Genomic DNA, 16,364 nt, shown 5'->3' on the forward strand with positions numbered 1-16,364 from the left:
TTTCCTCTCCTAATGATGACAAGGTTAAAAACACATACAGTGACATATGGACACCCTTCAGCCCTGATAACCTGTGGAGGATCTACAGGCTTGTGTTAAGAGCTTCACTGAAGGCGGGGGGGCGAAGGAGGACACCGCGAGTGAAAAGGTGTGTGTGCTTATGTGTGTGTTTATGCATGCAAAGAGACAGCAAAGATTAGCACAGCAAACTGTGTAAATGTATCTAACTCTCAACGGGTATTATACACACCCTTTTCTCTCACACAGACACACACGTCTCCTCCTAATGTGACCCTGAGCTTTTGACCCCGAGTCCCAGCCATGACATCATCCTGCTGGAGAGTTTGTTCCACTGATCTCATCAGGGTGAAGCAGAGACGCTGTTTTTCGGGGGTGGAACAGCTCAGCCGTGCCTCTCAACACCTCGTACCACAACAAGAGGCCCCTTTCAGCGGCCTCGGCCTTCAGATCTACTTCAGCCTTAAGCCCCTGCTCCTGCTGACCCGCCTCCAAACCCTAGAATTCCCCCGTGACGAGTTCGCCTTCAGCATTCAGGCTTTCCTCAACAACACAGCCATCCATCTTCTCAGTGCAAGACACTCAGGAGGACATCAGGAGAAGCCTAAAAGTGAGGCTAGTGATAACAAAGACATTTGCAGATGCTGTGAGGCCATCTGTTCAGCTCTGTGTCACAACCAAACTGCTGTCTATGTGATGTCGCTGGGCCTCTTACAGACGAGAGACAATAACATCATCACATATGAACGAGAGAAGAGATCCTCTCTTGTCCTTGAGAATGAAAGCAGAATGGATTCTCAGATGGTTGGACAGCAGCCCTCCAAATGCTGACAGAGATGTTCCACCGGCCACACACACACGCGCACACACACACACACGGCCAAAGATCCTGCAGCTCGCATTGATTCAATTAGACACTTTGGCCTGCTGCTCAGACATCACACACGCTGCCCCAAAAGAGACAATCTTTAGAGGATGCCGATGATGCCACGGATGGCTAACCACTTCAGGGGAACGCTCGCTGGGGATCGGACTGTTTTAATGGGGGTAATTGTTTGTTTGGACAGCTTATGCTTCACACTTGTCCTTCGCCTCTCTGACTTCCGCCTACTCTCTGTTTCTGTTGCTCACTCTGCACAGTAACAGCGGTGAGAGATATAGAAAGATCAGAGATCATAAAGAGAGAGATAAACATACAGAAATAGACACACATAAAACTCCCCCACACACTGTACATATACCTCATCAAAGACACAGAAATCAATAAAGTCAATGCATGAGCCATAAACTTGCAAACAATCATGCACGCTGCACAGTTCATCTCACAAGCTGTAAAAGCACACAAACAGACAGAGCAAAAAGTGTATCCATATGGACAAACACAAAAGCAACATCTACAGGCTCAATTAAGCTCATTACCAAATGCTCTTTTAAACACAATGTGTGTGTTCGCAACACATTTTCAAAGACAGCCATCTGATTAAACAGCCTGCGCCGCCAGCTGCATCTCCACAACACGTTCAGATGTTCTTAATTACATGTTCTACAAAGGAACGCAGCATTTTTCAGTATCGCCACTTGAAAACAGTGACTCGTGAGTTGTTGACACGATAAGTCAAGCATAGCCTTAAATCCAATCTGTGCTGATTTGAATAATGCCTGCAGTCTAAACTCAAACAGCTTAAGTGGCTCCAATTTTCTTTGCAGCTGGAAAAAAAGAGAGAAAGAAAATCCTTTAAATGCTCAAATCAAAGTGTGTGCGCAGGTGAGAGCAGAAAGAGGGGAGAGGGGGGTATTAAATAAAGGTGATAATGAAGGGCGAGATTAAAGAGTGTGGAAATAATGGCCAAAGGCTGAGACGGAGGCAGAGAGACAAGAGTGAAAGTATGAAACAGATCCTGGCAGAGATAGCGCAGAAAGGGGAGTGAACGACAAAAAGAAAGCGGCTGGGAAGGTGCAGGGAGTCAGGTCGATGTTCCAATAACAGCACCTCTCGCTTTGGCTTGGTGTTTTCTCCTTCTCACTCTCCTGGCTCACGCCTGCTGTTTTTCAAAGGAAGCTGGCTCGGGCCGCGGCATCTAACCGGTTCCTGCTCGCACAGAGCGCCTATTCAGACCTGTGCGGCTCCTCCTAACCGCTTCATGGGCGGTGGCCGGGGTGGAGACTGAGGTACAAGGGGGGTACAGCGCTGTGGTGAAGTCCAGAGGGGTTAGGGGGAGAGCTGGGGTGCAGAGGTGAGGTGGGGAGCCAGATGGTTTGGAGTCTTGAAGGCTGGCAGGAGGAGAGGAAGGCTTGGAAGAGATGGATGAGGGTGAGGAACTCCAAGAAGGAGAGGATGGGTGTGTGTGATGTGATGTGATACAAAGCCCCCTTTCTCCTCTACCTCACACACACCGTGCCTGCTTTTGGCATACAGCACTGGAAGAACTGGAACACACTGAAGCTATCCATGGTGGAGATGCCAAATACACACTTGCACAAATACACAACACGCACACACACAGCAAACAGACTAAAAGCCATGTACATAACACTTTACAAGTGGATGGCTGTTTCCATTCATTTTAGGCAGCTGCACTACAGTCGGAAACTCTTCCATCCAATTCAAAACAAACTGCGAAAAGCCCATTTAAAAAAAAAACTCACATTCACAGTGAAATCCAGGGTGATAAACTTAATGTCCCTAATTAAATCAAAGCACTTGGCTTGATTATATAGCTTTACAGTATTGGCTTATTACTCTTTGCAAATATTTACTCACACACACACTCTCTCAGCAGCACACAGAGGAGCTCAGCGGGGAGCAGTGTACGATGAAGCGGTCCGTTGTGGAGGAATGTGCTTTGGCTCAGATACGAGTGTGTATCCTGTATCACAAGAGAGCGAGAGCTGTTAGCTTTAGCGCACCTTTCACTGGAGCAAGCAGGTCTGGTGTAACTTAGGCTACCTAAACAAGCTCACAGCTGAACTAACACACACACACACACACACACACACACACACACACACACACACACACACACACACACAAATCTTACACTGCACTGTCTGGCTGTCCAAGTATAAATAAGATTAACCTTTGCTTTAACTATAAATTCATCATGTGCAGTGAGATTCATCATTCCAGCCAGAGTGTGCAAAGAGATACTGGTTTACTGTCCCAGAGGCCGGCAAGCAGGCAGGGATTAACTGCTGTCAATTTGGCCTTTGCCCTCTAAGACCTCCTACTTTTAGAAGGCATTTGGTTTGAGGAATCCAACTATCTGTTACCAGGGCTGATACTGCACTGCGAGGGAACAGAAATGGCTTAATAACCACACATAACAAAACAAACCCAATCATACAGAAAAGCTTTGTCTGTGCAATTACAGCATGGCAGATACAAACAGAAACAGATGTTGCACTGATCAGAGAGGACCGACTGACTTCTGATAATCCCCGCTCCATCAATCGGCCGAGGCAATTTGAGATCAAATGAAGAGCTGCATGAATACCAGCTAGTGGATATTTAAGGCCTGCCCTGTGGTGTCTAGAATCTGCATAACTATCCGAGGCACGACCGCAGCTAAGTTTAGAGTTGGGGAGCGTGTGAGAGGTCAAACATGAGTCCAGGGTGAGGCAGCACAAAAACTCCCACCTGACCCCCAATGCGAGCTCACCCTTGTCAACAAGGGTCAAGGGTTGAGCATCCATGGCTGCAACATGTTAGGGTCAATGTGGTTTTGAAGGATTTCTATAGGACTTCAAAGACCAGATGCAATCCAGGCAGTCCAAATACAAGAAACTGCATTAAGGAGACATTCAGGTTATTAATTTTATTTTGGGTTACTACTAGAATAGGTTTAAATTGCTTTTATGCTCAAAAAACACATCAGTTTTGTCACACTGTCCAGTGCTACAGCTCTGTCTGAAATGCTCTGTTTTAGCACCACCTCGTTAAGAATACCCAGTCTGCTCTGATTGGTCAGCGCACACTTGCCTGAGCCAGCACCGCTAACAATAACAAATTAATCAATTCATTTGATTAATCAATCAATTAGCCATTAAGCATAAATTATGCAAATGTGTGACACGGTGACTGATTGTTTTGTCACAAAGTCACAGATTTAAAGGCGGGACTACTGACGGGGCGTTTCAGGAGCAGTGTTTTCAGTGGGGGAGAGGAACTTCTAGCCCGGAACCCTAACCCGTTTGTGACAGTGGGCTCTGTCACCGAACACGGCAGCTTCCCCCTCATAACACACCTGTAATCTTCCCTCTGTTTGTTAGCTGCAGCAGTGAGTGCACGCACCGTTTAGCAGCTAATGGCTAACCCTTTCAGAAAACACACACACATAACCCACGTAACCCTCCGTGAAATAAAATGACGAGAGCCATAAGTCAATCATACATGGTTTATTGGATGAAACCAAGTACAGCAATTACAACAAGTTTTACTTTTACTTATCGTGTTAGACCGGTAGACGCGGGACTGGACTTCTTTGTTTGGTCGCGTTTCCGTGGTTGCACTTCCGGGGTACGGGTGCTGCATCGGGACAAACCAGACTAGCGCTCTAGTGAGGGTTTTTAAGCGAAGTAGTCCCGGGGAGATGGTAAATTAGGTGAGCTCACGGGGAGGGGGAGATAACTGAGGTAATAAACTGGCCCAGAGCATATGTGACGAATGAAGATGTGAATTGTAGGTGGTTTTCAGGCATTTGCCAAAGAGACTGTTTTTCATGTTGTGTGATCGCGGTTTTAATATCATATGCCTATCTTAGCTGGTAACTTATTAATGTCTGCTGATATGACATCCCTGCATGTTTGGTTTGGACCATGGGGGCTGTGGTTACTGGGCTTAAAGCCGGCTGAGGAAACCTGGTAAGGGTTAGTTGAAGCTGGGTCCTAAAGGGAGTAGGATCGCTGAGCCTGAGAGACACGTTTTGTATATATACTAATTTTGGTTTCTCATCATTTTGTACACACATGTGGATCCATTGTGGTTTTTTTTCTTTTTGTCACTGTTTGCACGGCTAAAATAAATACACCTTTGCACTGAAGTGCTATTGTGGTTGGACCATCATTTTTGTTTTAAAGGGGCTGTTGAACCTTAAAGCGCCTTGCAGCGGCCTTTTCTGACACCGTTCATGTGGACTTTGACCTTTTCAACTTTCAAGATCTCTTACATGCACAAGAACATATATAACACCCCTTTAAACAGGGAAGAAAGTATTAAAACACTTTAATTTTAGTGGCTAAATTATTAAAAGACCTGTCATTAAAAAGCCAACATGTTTCAACATGGTCTTCATCAGGGCTCCAAAAAAACCCTCAAAACTGATGTGGCCTCATCTATTTTCTATTTGAGTATTTCCTTCCTCTTTTGACACATTGTCTTATATTTGGAGTGCCTGGATTGCCTCTGGTTTATTGAGTGCTCTTTTTCACATTTTCTAAGAGCGGCCAACACATTTCTATTTACATTGTATTACAGAGCAATCAATCATTCCTCTTTTTTAAAGCAACTTGTTGATAAATAGTGAAAGTTGTAATTTGTCAGCCTGATTACTAGAATGACAGCCTGGGGGAATCGAAAAAAGCATTAAAGGAAAGACTGTTTGATGGTAAATTAAAAATTTGACAGGATGGAAACAATGCTTTGAATTGTTAACACTATCTGAAATACAACAAATCAAAAAAGCTTACAGACTCAGACAATGTTATTATGCCATCAAGGCTGCCAAACCGGCAATGGTAGGTCGAGTCACGCCAGTGGATATTTTTAAAGGAGACCTGCAGACATTTCCAGGTGACTGAAAAGGGCTATTTTTCCACAGGAAGTCAGACCATCTCCATCCATGATTGTGGTGACCAAAACAGATATCTTAAACCAAACCATGATGTTTTCTAACCCTAACCAGGTGTTTTTTGTGCCTTAACCTAACCAGAGTGTAAGCGCAGCATTGTGAGAAAAGAGAAATAGAAAATTGAACCTAAACAAACGCTCAGTTTCAACTTATCTGTGTTTTTGCAGAAACGTAGTTAGCTACGATTTATTCAGGTGATCGGGCTGCTCTTCAGTCTTTCAACAGATGAGATGATATCACTGGTACGATCAGCGGCGGCCAGAGCTGTAGCAGCGAAATCTCCCAGGGCTGCAGCCCCTCTGACCCAGTGAGGTCAACACATACACAATCGCACATAGAGAAAGTATTGTACGGTCACAAACAATGACTGACTTACAGAATGAAATGCGCACAGACAAATCCTGCTTGTATAACTTGGGCAAAAACGAATGACCTCAGAAACCCTTTTATCAAACGTCCACATTTAACTCTGGCAAAGCCACGGTGCATGTAGTCAAGGCCAGTCTGCAGGCTAAAATTAGACCAGGGAGAAAGTGTCCATCTACGGTGCCCTGTGGCTATCGACAGGACAGCGGGACAGAGCCTGAGCAGGTGAAGGAGGCTCTGAACCAGGATGAAGAGCAAATAAAAAAACATCCATGTGTATCCGGGTCTGTGGTGACAGGAAGTGTTGTTTATGTGTCTATGAATGGCAGTGAGTTCAGTGACATCATGATGTCGCTCCCGGTGGGAAACGGTAATTACACCAGACCATTTCCTGTTTCCCATCAGCCACCTCTCCTCTGTCTGCTGTGGGTAAAAATGCCTTTAAACTTTGCATCTGAGTGAAGAAAACGCACTGCAGCGACTGTCTTGCGGGCCTCGTAACAGAGGAGGGAAAGACGAAAGAAAAACAGTGCATGGGAGCCAAGAATGCAGCCTTTCCTATTACAACAGACTTGTTAAAACCTGAAGAGCAGAAAAGTTACTTCCTACTGAGCTCGAAAATAACACAATGGCGGCTCTCTCTCCCCTCCTGACGCAGCAATTATGCTTGCCTGAGGAATGCTAGGCCTCAGGAGGTGCATGATCTTCCCACTTTTTACATTTTCTTCCGAGACGACCTGTGTAGAAAAACAGTTGAAAAACAAAGTGTGCTTCTGTATATGTTATATATATATGTGTGTGCATGAGTTGGGAGTGGCTCTCAGCGGCTTTTCACGTCGCCTCAGGGAAAAACAAAGGAGGAGAAAAGGGGTTTACGGTGTAATAACTGTAACTCATGGTGACCCAGGAGGACATTTATGAAATACTCTGGAGCAAAAAATATCCAAAGCTCGCTGAAATTACAGTTAGACTGTGGGCCGCGCAGCTCAGCGCCATACAAAGAATCCCTGTCTCATAAACCCACCCAGGCAGAGGAGACATGAGCGGAGGGAGGGACTGAGTGAGCGAGCATGTGAGCAAACAAGTGAGTGTTTACCAGCAAAAAGACTTACGAGTGGAAGACGAGCACATTTTGTACGCAGCGAACTGAAATCCTCGCCGGGTTACTGCAGAGTAATGCCTCTCTGCAGCCGGCCCTGACCTCTGAACTCCCTCTGATGGAGGGGAAGTGACAAGAGAGTGTTCTCACAGGGCTAAATAAGAGCTCGTCGTCTTGTTATGATGCATTCCTCAGCCTGGCAATTGAATTTAGAGAAATAAAACTGGAATTTAGGGCGACACAATGCTTAAATGCGTAAAGATCTGCAGACAGGGATGCCTGTATGTTTTCTACATTCCACCATAATGCCCTAAATTCAATATTCACACAACACTTTCCAGACTATATCTGAGCTGTAAACAAGTTTCTTCTTCAAAGGAGGCTCTGTGACAGGAACTAATAATCACATTAGCGCCCGATCAACTTGGTGGTGAAAGGAACTCGTGATAGCTGGTTTGCGCGACAGTACATTTGAGGCTACGGGCACTATAAAACCGCCAGGAAAATCCCTTTTACTCTGGAGGAGGAGTGGCTCTAAGGTTTCAGAAACAGCCCAACATTTAGGAAACCAGAGAGTAGACTCACACAGGCTGAAGGTTGCAGGACTGTGTGTTGCTTCATAGTCGCATGTCACATAGGTAATAAAAAGGCACCTGGCACGCTTCCGTGGCACTTGGCGCAGGTATCGATAAACACACAAACGCCTCACACATAAAAGCGATGCCAGGCTGCTAACAGGTACGACACACCAGCGAGTGATATCACCTCTCTTACAGCGTGTGTCACACAGCTAAAGGCTTTCTGGGCTGGATTTCAGTTGACACGCTGAGACAGAAACAGTCTGCCTTTTACACCTCGGAACAGCTGCAGCGCAGACAGACAATATCTTTTTAGATTATGGGCCCAGAAAATAAAGTCTATTAGAATTTCCCTTTGAAATTCCTCTGAGATTTCCAACGGCCATGTGTCTCCTCTTCTTTTGAAGTGCTAAAAATGAAACACACACTTTCCTAAACTATCTGAGGAGCAGAGATTGTGGAGATTTGCACAAAGGATGGTTAGATACTGCCTTAATGACAGACGTATGGAGCACAATATGAGCCGACACACACAAACACACATGCACGCATTCCCACTGGGACTTATGAGGCCCATATGCGCAGCTGTGGACTGTGCCTGAACCCCAGTTGGAAGGGGAGACGGGGAGAGGGAGAGATGGATGGCATGCGGTGTTGTTTTCTGTTTGCTGTCAGTGAGAGATTGGCCATCTGTAAAAAGAGGGGAGACCACACCAGTGTTGTTTGTCACGTAGAAAGATTCTTCAACAAACCCCTCTGTAAACTTCAGAACAAGCCGAGGCACAGCTGCAGACTGACACAGTGATGCACTGTGCTTTAGACTGGCAGACATGTCTGAAAGAAGAGCTTGTATCAATCAGAGAAAAGAAAGTAGAGCAGTGTGAGACATGATTGCCTCTCACATTCACACACCCCACAGCTTTGAGATTGTGTAAAAAACTGGTGTTGACGGCGCAAAAAGAGCAACAAAGGCGAGTGCAGAGGTTCAGAGACATGTGATGAACTGGAAGTAAACTTTTACCTGTAAACTGAGAGCAATCTGGCGGATGTACATCATATTCAGGTCCTCCAGTATCCACAGCTTCTCCTCCATGTTTGTGAATTTATCAACTGGCATCCTTCTGAGCAGAAAATATCCACAAACTTCTTCCTGGATCCGTCTCAAACAGCTACCCGGCAGGTACCAGGGAGAGAAAGTTCATTCTGACAGCGTCCTGCTACAATCAGTGCGTAAAGCATTGCGTAAAAGTTGCGCTCCTCATCCAAAACAGGACCAGTCGCTCCGGGAAAACCGACAGAGGTGGTGTGGATGACAGCATCGGCTGCACTGTAGTAACCCTGCCCATAAAAAAAAAAAATCCCCCAGCCCGTCCACGGCGCGTATTCTTCTTCTCCACTCTCCGGGCAACAAAGATCCTCTCAAACACCCACAGTCAACACCCAGCGGTGGCGCGGAAAGAATGGAGCCTTTTAAAAAGCACTTCTTCTCTTTGTGTCCCTGTGTCCCGACTGTGAATGCCGTCTGTCCTCTGTGTGACAAGAGACCTCTCCACAAAAGGGCATCGCCTCTGCGGGAGTGATCGACACAACTAGCCCACTGTGCGCGCCCTGACGCTCCCCAAGTCGGCGCTGAAATTAACCCCTCCGACGCGAGTATGGTGATGGTAATGAACTTTTTTTTTCTTTTAAGAAGAAAAGAGGGAAAGCAGAGGGAGAGATTACTGTAGACGCCCCCCACGCCCTTTAAAACAAACAAATAGCGAATACCACCCCACCACACAAGCGAAGAGGGTGGGGAGCTTTGTTCTTTTTACTGGTGCGATAATAAATGGAGGAATTATAACCGTGTCAGCTGGCGCTCGTCCTGAGGGGAGGGAGTGAAAATAAACACCAAAGCGATCCTGAAACAGTCTAGAAGTGTTACATTAGTGGAATTAGATCATTACACAGTCGCTTGTGTGCGTGTGTTTTTTTTTTCTTTTACAAATTGAAAAACAAGATTCATCCAGATGTTGTTCAGATATTTGAAGAGGCAGTATTTTAGTAGGTCACAGGGTCACATGCATTTGGCAAATTCAAATGCATATTTCATTGCGCAGATCCCCAGTGCCACGGATCGTTTCAATCTTTTATCAGTCAACCTTTCAAATATTAATGTAAGTCTCTCCTGGCATATCCAACAAAAACATCAGTTCCCAAAAGACGCGTTAACTGTGAGATAAAGTTATGTGGTGCGAAAATGTGAGGAAAAGTTGATTTACAAGCAAGAAATAGTTCCCAAAGTCGTGCGCCAGGGCGAGGGCAGTCTCTTTTCCCATCAGCCCAGCTGTTCGCCGGTCAGAGAACTCCAAAGTTTACTCCATGTGACTTTCAGCCAAACTGTACTGATGGTTCCGCTTCTGTCCTCTGGGAAAAGTCTCCTACAGCCAATCTGCCCTCGCTCTTCAGAACATACACGACAAGTAAGAGCAGAGAGCATTCATCCTGTTTTCCTCTTCAGCGCGTTAATCCAGGACCCGATACAGATGTGTGTGTGTCAGAGAGAGAGAGAGAGAGAGGGAGAGCAGAGCACGTGTGTGTGTGTTGTGCGTAATGTGTGTGTCTTCCTTTGTGGCGTGGGTAAACCGCAAGCTGACCACTCACACAGGAAGCCGGCGTCACAGTGCGCACTGCCCACAGAAGCGCATTAATTAAAACACACATTCTTGTGGTAAGGCAGGGGATTTCAGAGAGCTCATCATGAGGATGGAGACCACTCCTTACAGGGGAGATGCAACTAACTATGTTACTAAGTACATTTACTCAAGCACAATCCTGAGGTACTTGTACTTTACTTGAGTATTCCCATTTTCTGATTCTCAGTTTGTAGGCAAATATTTGACCTTTGCTCCACTACATGTATTTGATAACTGTAGTTACTAGTTACTTTGCAGATTACATGGTGCATCAGAGCCTGAAGTAACACATCATTATAACACTATCACACATTATCAGCAATCAGACAAAAGAAACACCGATTCAAAAGCCGAGTATTGGATCTGGTAATCGGCCAAACTGACAATCAGTCAACCTAGAGCAGTAAGAGCATATCTCTGCAACTGCAAGGTCGATATGAAAAATCTTGGTACCAAAATAAAGGTGACACTTGCGAGATTACTGGAGACTTGGAAGCATCAGTATGGAGATCACTGGGTCAGAATAAAATGAAGTTGGAACGCAGCCTAAATAAAATATTTGATTTCCTCCCAACAAAATGTTGCACTTTTTGAGTGAAGAACCCCTTGGAGTGATACAGATGCAGCCAGAAACCTCTGGAAAACTACAGCACAACGCCTGAACATTCCCTCTGTCGGGATTGATCGATGCTTATAAATTGCAGCAGAGCAAAGTTAGAGAGATTGTAGTTGAGACATATTGAGGCGGGATCTCCAAATGTGCCATTTTTGCACATGTTGGCACCACCAACGCCATTTTAGAATTCTCATGTTACCAGCCAGTAAAACGTTGTTAATTTCTCTTCATTTCACTATAAGTTTTTATTCAATTTAAATACAACTGCTTTTGGCCTTGAATCTGTAGTTTTAGCTTTTAGATCGCATATCATTTGTATTGTTAGCCTGAAATACTATGATTGTTATAGCACCAGCTTTGTGGGCCTGCACTGTTTTGGGTACTGTGGGTACGCTGCATGACTATGCTGCCACATGATTAGCATGTCCTTTTTTAAAAGACTTTTACTATAGTACTATTCGCATGAGTGACCTTCAAGTATGACTTCTGGGTGCTATTTACAATCACAGAACATTAAGTATTAGGATGATTGCTTTGATGTATGTCACTCTGACTTGACTTTTGGCACCACCCCTCTCCACACACATGCCCATATGGCCCTCCATCACCCCGAGAGCACACTCGCTCTCTAAAGCCTTTCACACAGGCAAACAGTGAAAACAAAGGAGCTGTAAAGAGCCCTTTTCACCTCAGAGGAGAGGAGGAGAGGAGCCAGGGGTGCCAGTAGCAAGCCAGGGTCATTTCCCCAAGAAAAGCCTCCACCCTCGAGAGTTTAAATCACCCGGCTAATCTGTGGCAGACACCAACATACACACAGTAAGAGAAGAGATTTATTGTTCCTGAGGTGGAAAGAGAAATAGTTGAGGTGAATGCACAGAGGGACCAGGGCTCCTGTGTGAGTGCGCTTGATTCACAGTTCACTGATTCATATCCAGTCAATCCCCTCTGAAAGTCGATCTTGGCATGCTGCTGAACTGGAAAAATATTCACTTAACAAGAACTCAAACATTTATCTGAGTTGTGTTAAAACAGGCTTAACTCCTTCAATGAAGCGCTGGATTTTTCCCCACAGCTGGTCTCACTTTTTGATTCATGGATGCGGATGGGTTTTTTTTGAAGAATGAACACAGGACAACACGATGTTATTCCAATGCCGCTTAATCCATTTAGTCTCTCTTTGGTTTACACCAGCAGCAGCTCCTTGAAGCAGAACATGCTGCAGGTAAATCTCCCCGCAGTAAAACACAAAGACCGACACCTTATGACAAAAGCCTAGAGGCTGAACAAAAACAGACAGAAAACAGCTATTATCTCAATGACAGGGCATGCTGGCAGGCAGGCAGGCTGCCGGGCGACTAGCTCAAACACAGAGCATCGCTGCTTCTTGGCCCGGAGCCACTGAGTTCGAGGCGAAAATCAGATATTCAGAGAGAGTAGATTAGCGGTTAGTAGAGAGGCCTGACAGCTTTGGGCCTGACTGGGATTTCACTATGTTAAAACACTGATTACCGTCTGATGGGTTGTGGATTAGCAGCCTGTGACTAAAGGCTTGGTCTGACTGTAACGGGGCCAGATGTGCTAATTGGACGCCATGAGGGAGGAGTGAAACCAATTTATTACACAATCAGTTAATCCGACACTAACTGTGAGGTACGATCAAAACACGGAGGATTAGGTAAACAGAACACTGACAGGAATCACTTGTTCCACAAAACGACTAGAAAACTCGGATGAAATCCCTCCTCCCCAAAACACACACTCACTCTGACAGTTACGTAATAAGTTCTGAGAGGGTTGGACTGCTTTCAGGACAATAGCCGGTGCATTTCTTGTCTCTGAGCGGATGCGTGGAGGAATATGGAAAACTTCCTGTCCATACACCTAATAAGCTGGAGGAAACAGGCTGGAGTCGGAGCTGAGGGTCATTTGTAAACCAGTGGTGCCGCTTACAGTCAATAGCTGACGTTTTGTGGTTGTGATTTAATCGTGTCGTTATCTATTCCTCCGTCTGGGCCAGGGAAACAAATAACTCTTCATTATAAAAAATGGTCTCTCTTAAAGTCTTCAGCCCTGCATTACACCGCCTTTGAAAGAGCACAAATTCGATGACATGAAAAAGATTATTTTAAAAGTTAAAAGTCTTTTCAGCCTGCTACACAACCACCTACTCAACTCAGTTTTTCAGCGATTACAATCAGCGAGGTCATGAGCCAGCACAAAATTGATGCGACACAACAGATAAACATCGGCCGCTGCCATCAGTGAAAGTCATCTTATTTGCTGTCAACAAGGTGAACATCGGCTGATACCGATCTACTGCTATATGATGCATCCCCAAGTGTTACACTGTTTCTGCTGTGGAGGAAAGAAAAGGTATCAATTGCAAGAAATACTTATTGTTAGCTAATTAAAGTTAAAACATTAGTAGTTGGTCAATCAGGTAGACAGTAATTGACAATGGCCGCGTTTCCCAGATTCGATCGTTCTTAAGGACTTAAGAAGGGTTCGGCTAAGAAGGAGCGCTAAGATGCGGGTGTTTCCCAGATGCGTTCTTAACTGCCTTCTTAGGAGAACCTTAAGATCAAGCCAAAGAAGCTTCTGAAGAAGCTCTTAGTGGGAGCTGTCCACCGCGCTGCTGCTGTGCTGAATCAATCGATGCCAGGCAGATCGATCACCCACCTCTTTATCAGCGCATAAGTGCGTGTGTGTGTGCGCGCGCTGTCAGACCAGGCTGTCCAGGCAAAGAGATCCAACGGCCGTTGGATCTCCGCACGGGGCAGCCGGTACTTTGCCTGGACAGCCCGGTCTGACAGCACGTCCAGAGGGGAGAAGTGCTGACGCACGTATGCATTTATGTAAACCGTCTGGCTTCGCGCACGGCGACGCTGTTGGTTCGCAGGGAGAATGTGCTGTATTGCAGCCATGGTTTCTCACACGCGCGGACTTTGGCAACGCATTTATATAGAGTAGCAGGGGAAGCCTCTCTGGATGAGGTTCAGCTGAGTTTAATACACCCGTTCCCTTGATATCTGTGAAATGCCACAGGGTTGTTGTTTTTTTTATGTGTAGTACTATAAACTCATATATGCAGATGTTGCGGAAAAGTTAAACGTGTAATTCAATAAAAAGGTTTTTTTTCATCTACCATTTTCTTATTTTTTTTTTCTTGCGCCAGTGGTCCGCAGCTATGAGCGCATTTCAACACTGAGCATTGTTTTATTATTTCGCAAAGTGGAGGATATAAATTTCCCTGACGCGCTTGATCACTGAGCATTTGGTCGCTAAGAAGGCTGTTAAGAGTGGGTCAGCTCGATCTTACATTTCCTTCTTAGTGAAAGATCTTCTTAAGCTAAGAGCGACTCTGGGAAACGCATCCTTCTTTCACAGCGTTCTTAAGAGCGCTCCTAAGAAGATCTTAGCACTTAAGAGCTTCTTAACGAATCTGGGAAACGCGGCCAATGACATCAGTGCACTGAAACAGTAAACATCACTGGGAATTTACTGATTATAAGTTACCCCCAAGCATCTTTTTCTGCATGATTACCTCTAAAGAAAAGTTTTCATATGGGCAAATATCAGACAGCATATATGCCAACACCCATATATCTGTGATAAGCCGATATCGGCCAATAATCTTGGTCAATATATCTGTTGGGCTCTACTAACTTCTCAAAGTGCTTGCAGAAATCGAGTAATACAACAGGGCAAGTCTGATAGGGCAGGAAAAACACACTTTCAGATGATGGAACAGGTTGTAAACAAGCCAACATTTCAGCAAGATTATGTCAGCTGACATTGTTTTCACCTTGTGAGTCTGTGTCTGTGTGTGTGTGTGTGTGTGTGTGTGTGTGTGTGTGTGTGTGTGTCATCATGACTTAATGTAGTCCTGGAGACACCTACTGTTGTGGGAACTACACAGAAGCAGTCCTGACCACTGAGCCCTGTACCACTGTAACATCCTGATTTAAGACACATCTCAGCAGAGAGCACAGAAAAGTAGTGTCCCCTCAGAGCTGCTGGTATTTGTGACATGTGGTAGAGGAAATTAAAGGGTAACTGCTGCTGAATGCACTAACGTTATGTCTCACGCTTATTGTTTTCTTATTAAACCTGCTGAGTTTGGCGAACCCAAGATGCTGGTTTGCATCGGTGGCAGCGCTATCTCTGCTCTCTCCCAACTCTAGTAATACTTGAGTATAATAAGTCTCATAAGTATAACTTAATAATGTAGTAATGACTACTGAGTATTCATGGATAAGAACGTGAACATGTTGATGGTAGTTGTGGCTGCTGGGCCCCCTCTGTAAGATGGCCTCTAGTTAGTGAGTGTATGCAGCTAAAATTGCGACTTTTAATTTCGGCACTGAAAAATTTAATTTGGTGTTGAAAAAAAAACCTTGAAGTGTAAAAAGGAAACAGAGGCATTGAATCACACATTGTATTAGAAAAAAAGAAGTTTCGAGTGACAGCATAACAAAGTGTTTCAATGCCAGTGTTTCCTTTTTCAGATCACGTTTTGTTTTCAAAGCCAAAGTTTCCTTTCAAAGCCAAAATTTAAAGGCAGTGTTGTTGCTTCATACAGCTGAGAAGTTAGTAAAATATTTGGCAGCAGTAATTCATTGCACAGGAAACTGTGCGTCTGTTGACTCTGATTGCATCCTCTGACATTTACATCAAACAATTTAGGAAATAACTTGAACTGTTTGACTTCAGACCTGTGGGGTTTGTTTTAAATCTGCATGATTGCCTTTGGGTTTCAGAAGTCTTTTTAGGAATGATGCTGCTTTCCCAGATCTTGTCAATTAACTTGTTGAATTGAATGTTGTTATTACCAGTATGTATAAAGGCAAAAGCTGTGAAAACCTTATTGGTGATAAATCAGTATGGCTGGTATTCAGACAGGCGGACTACAAATGACAATAAAGAACCCAAAGGAGATCCATATGATACTCTGTAGACTGAAAACAAAACAAACACACTGATGATTATCACACAAATGCCATTTTCATTGCTAATCAGCAGCATCTTATCACCTCAGATTGCACCGCAACCTTTATATCTCCACAGCTGCAGAGTCTTTTCTGAAAAGGCTCAAAGCTGCCTTTAGTCTGACACACGGTGTGGCAGCAGAACAGGGCAGGGAAACAGGAGAGGGCCCCAGGCCGG

General features: G+C 44.9%; 1 protein-coding gene across 2 annotated transcripts in view; it reads right to left on the bottom strand.

Annotated features, from left to right (window-relative positions):
* Positions 1-16,364, bottom strand: part of rtkna (rhotekin a) — a 70,574-nt gene that overhangs the window by 36,655 nt on the left and 17,555 nt on the right. Inside the window, exon 1 of one of the 2 annotated variants that reach the window (XM_084360784.1) lies at positions 8,929-9,514. The exons of the other annotated variant lie outside the window; for it this stretch is intronic. Coding sequence (XP_084216910.1) covers positions 8,929-9,024 — 96 coding nt within the window. The 5' untranslated portion in view covers positions 9,025-9,514. Of the gene's footprint in view, positions 1-8,928; positions 9,515-16,364 lie in introns of those variants that run through there. 2 annotated transcript variants of the gene reach the window in all.

Source organism: Pagrus pagrus (assembly GCF_965226575.1).
Source record: "Pagrus pagrus genome assembly, chromosome: 8".
NCBI classification, from domain to species: domain Eukaryota; kingdom Metazoa; phylum Chordata; class Actinopteri; order Spariformes; family Sparidae; genus Pagrus; species Pagrus pagrus.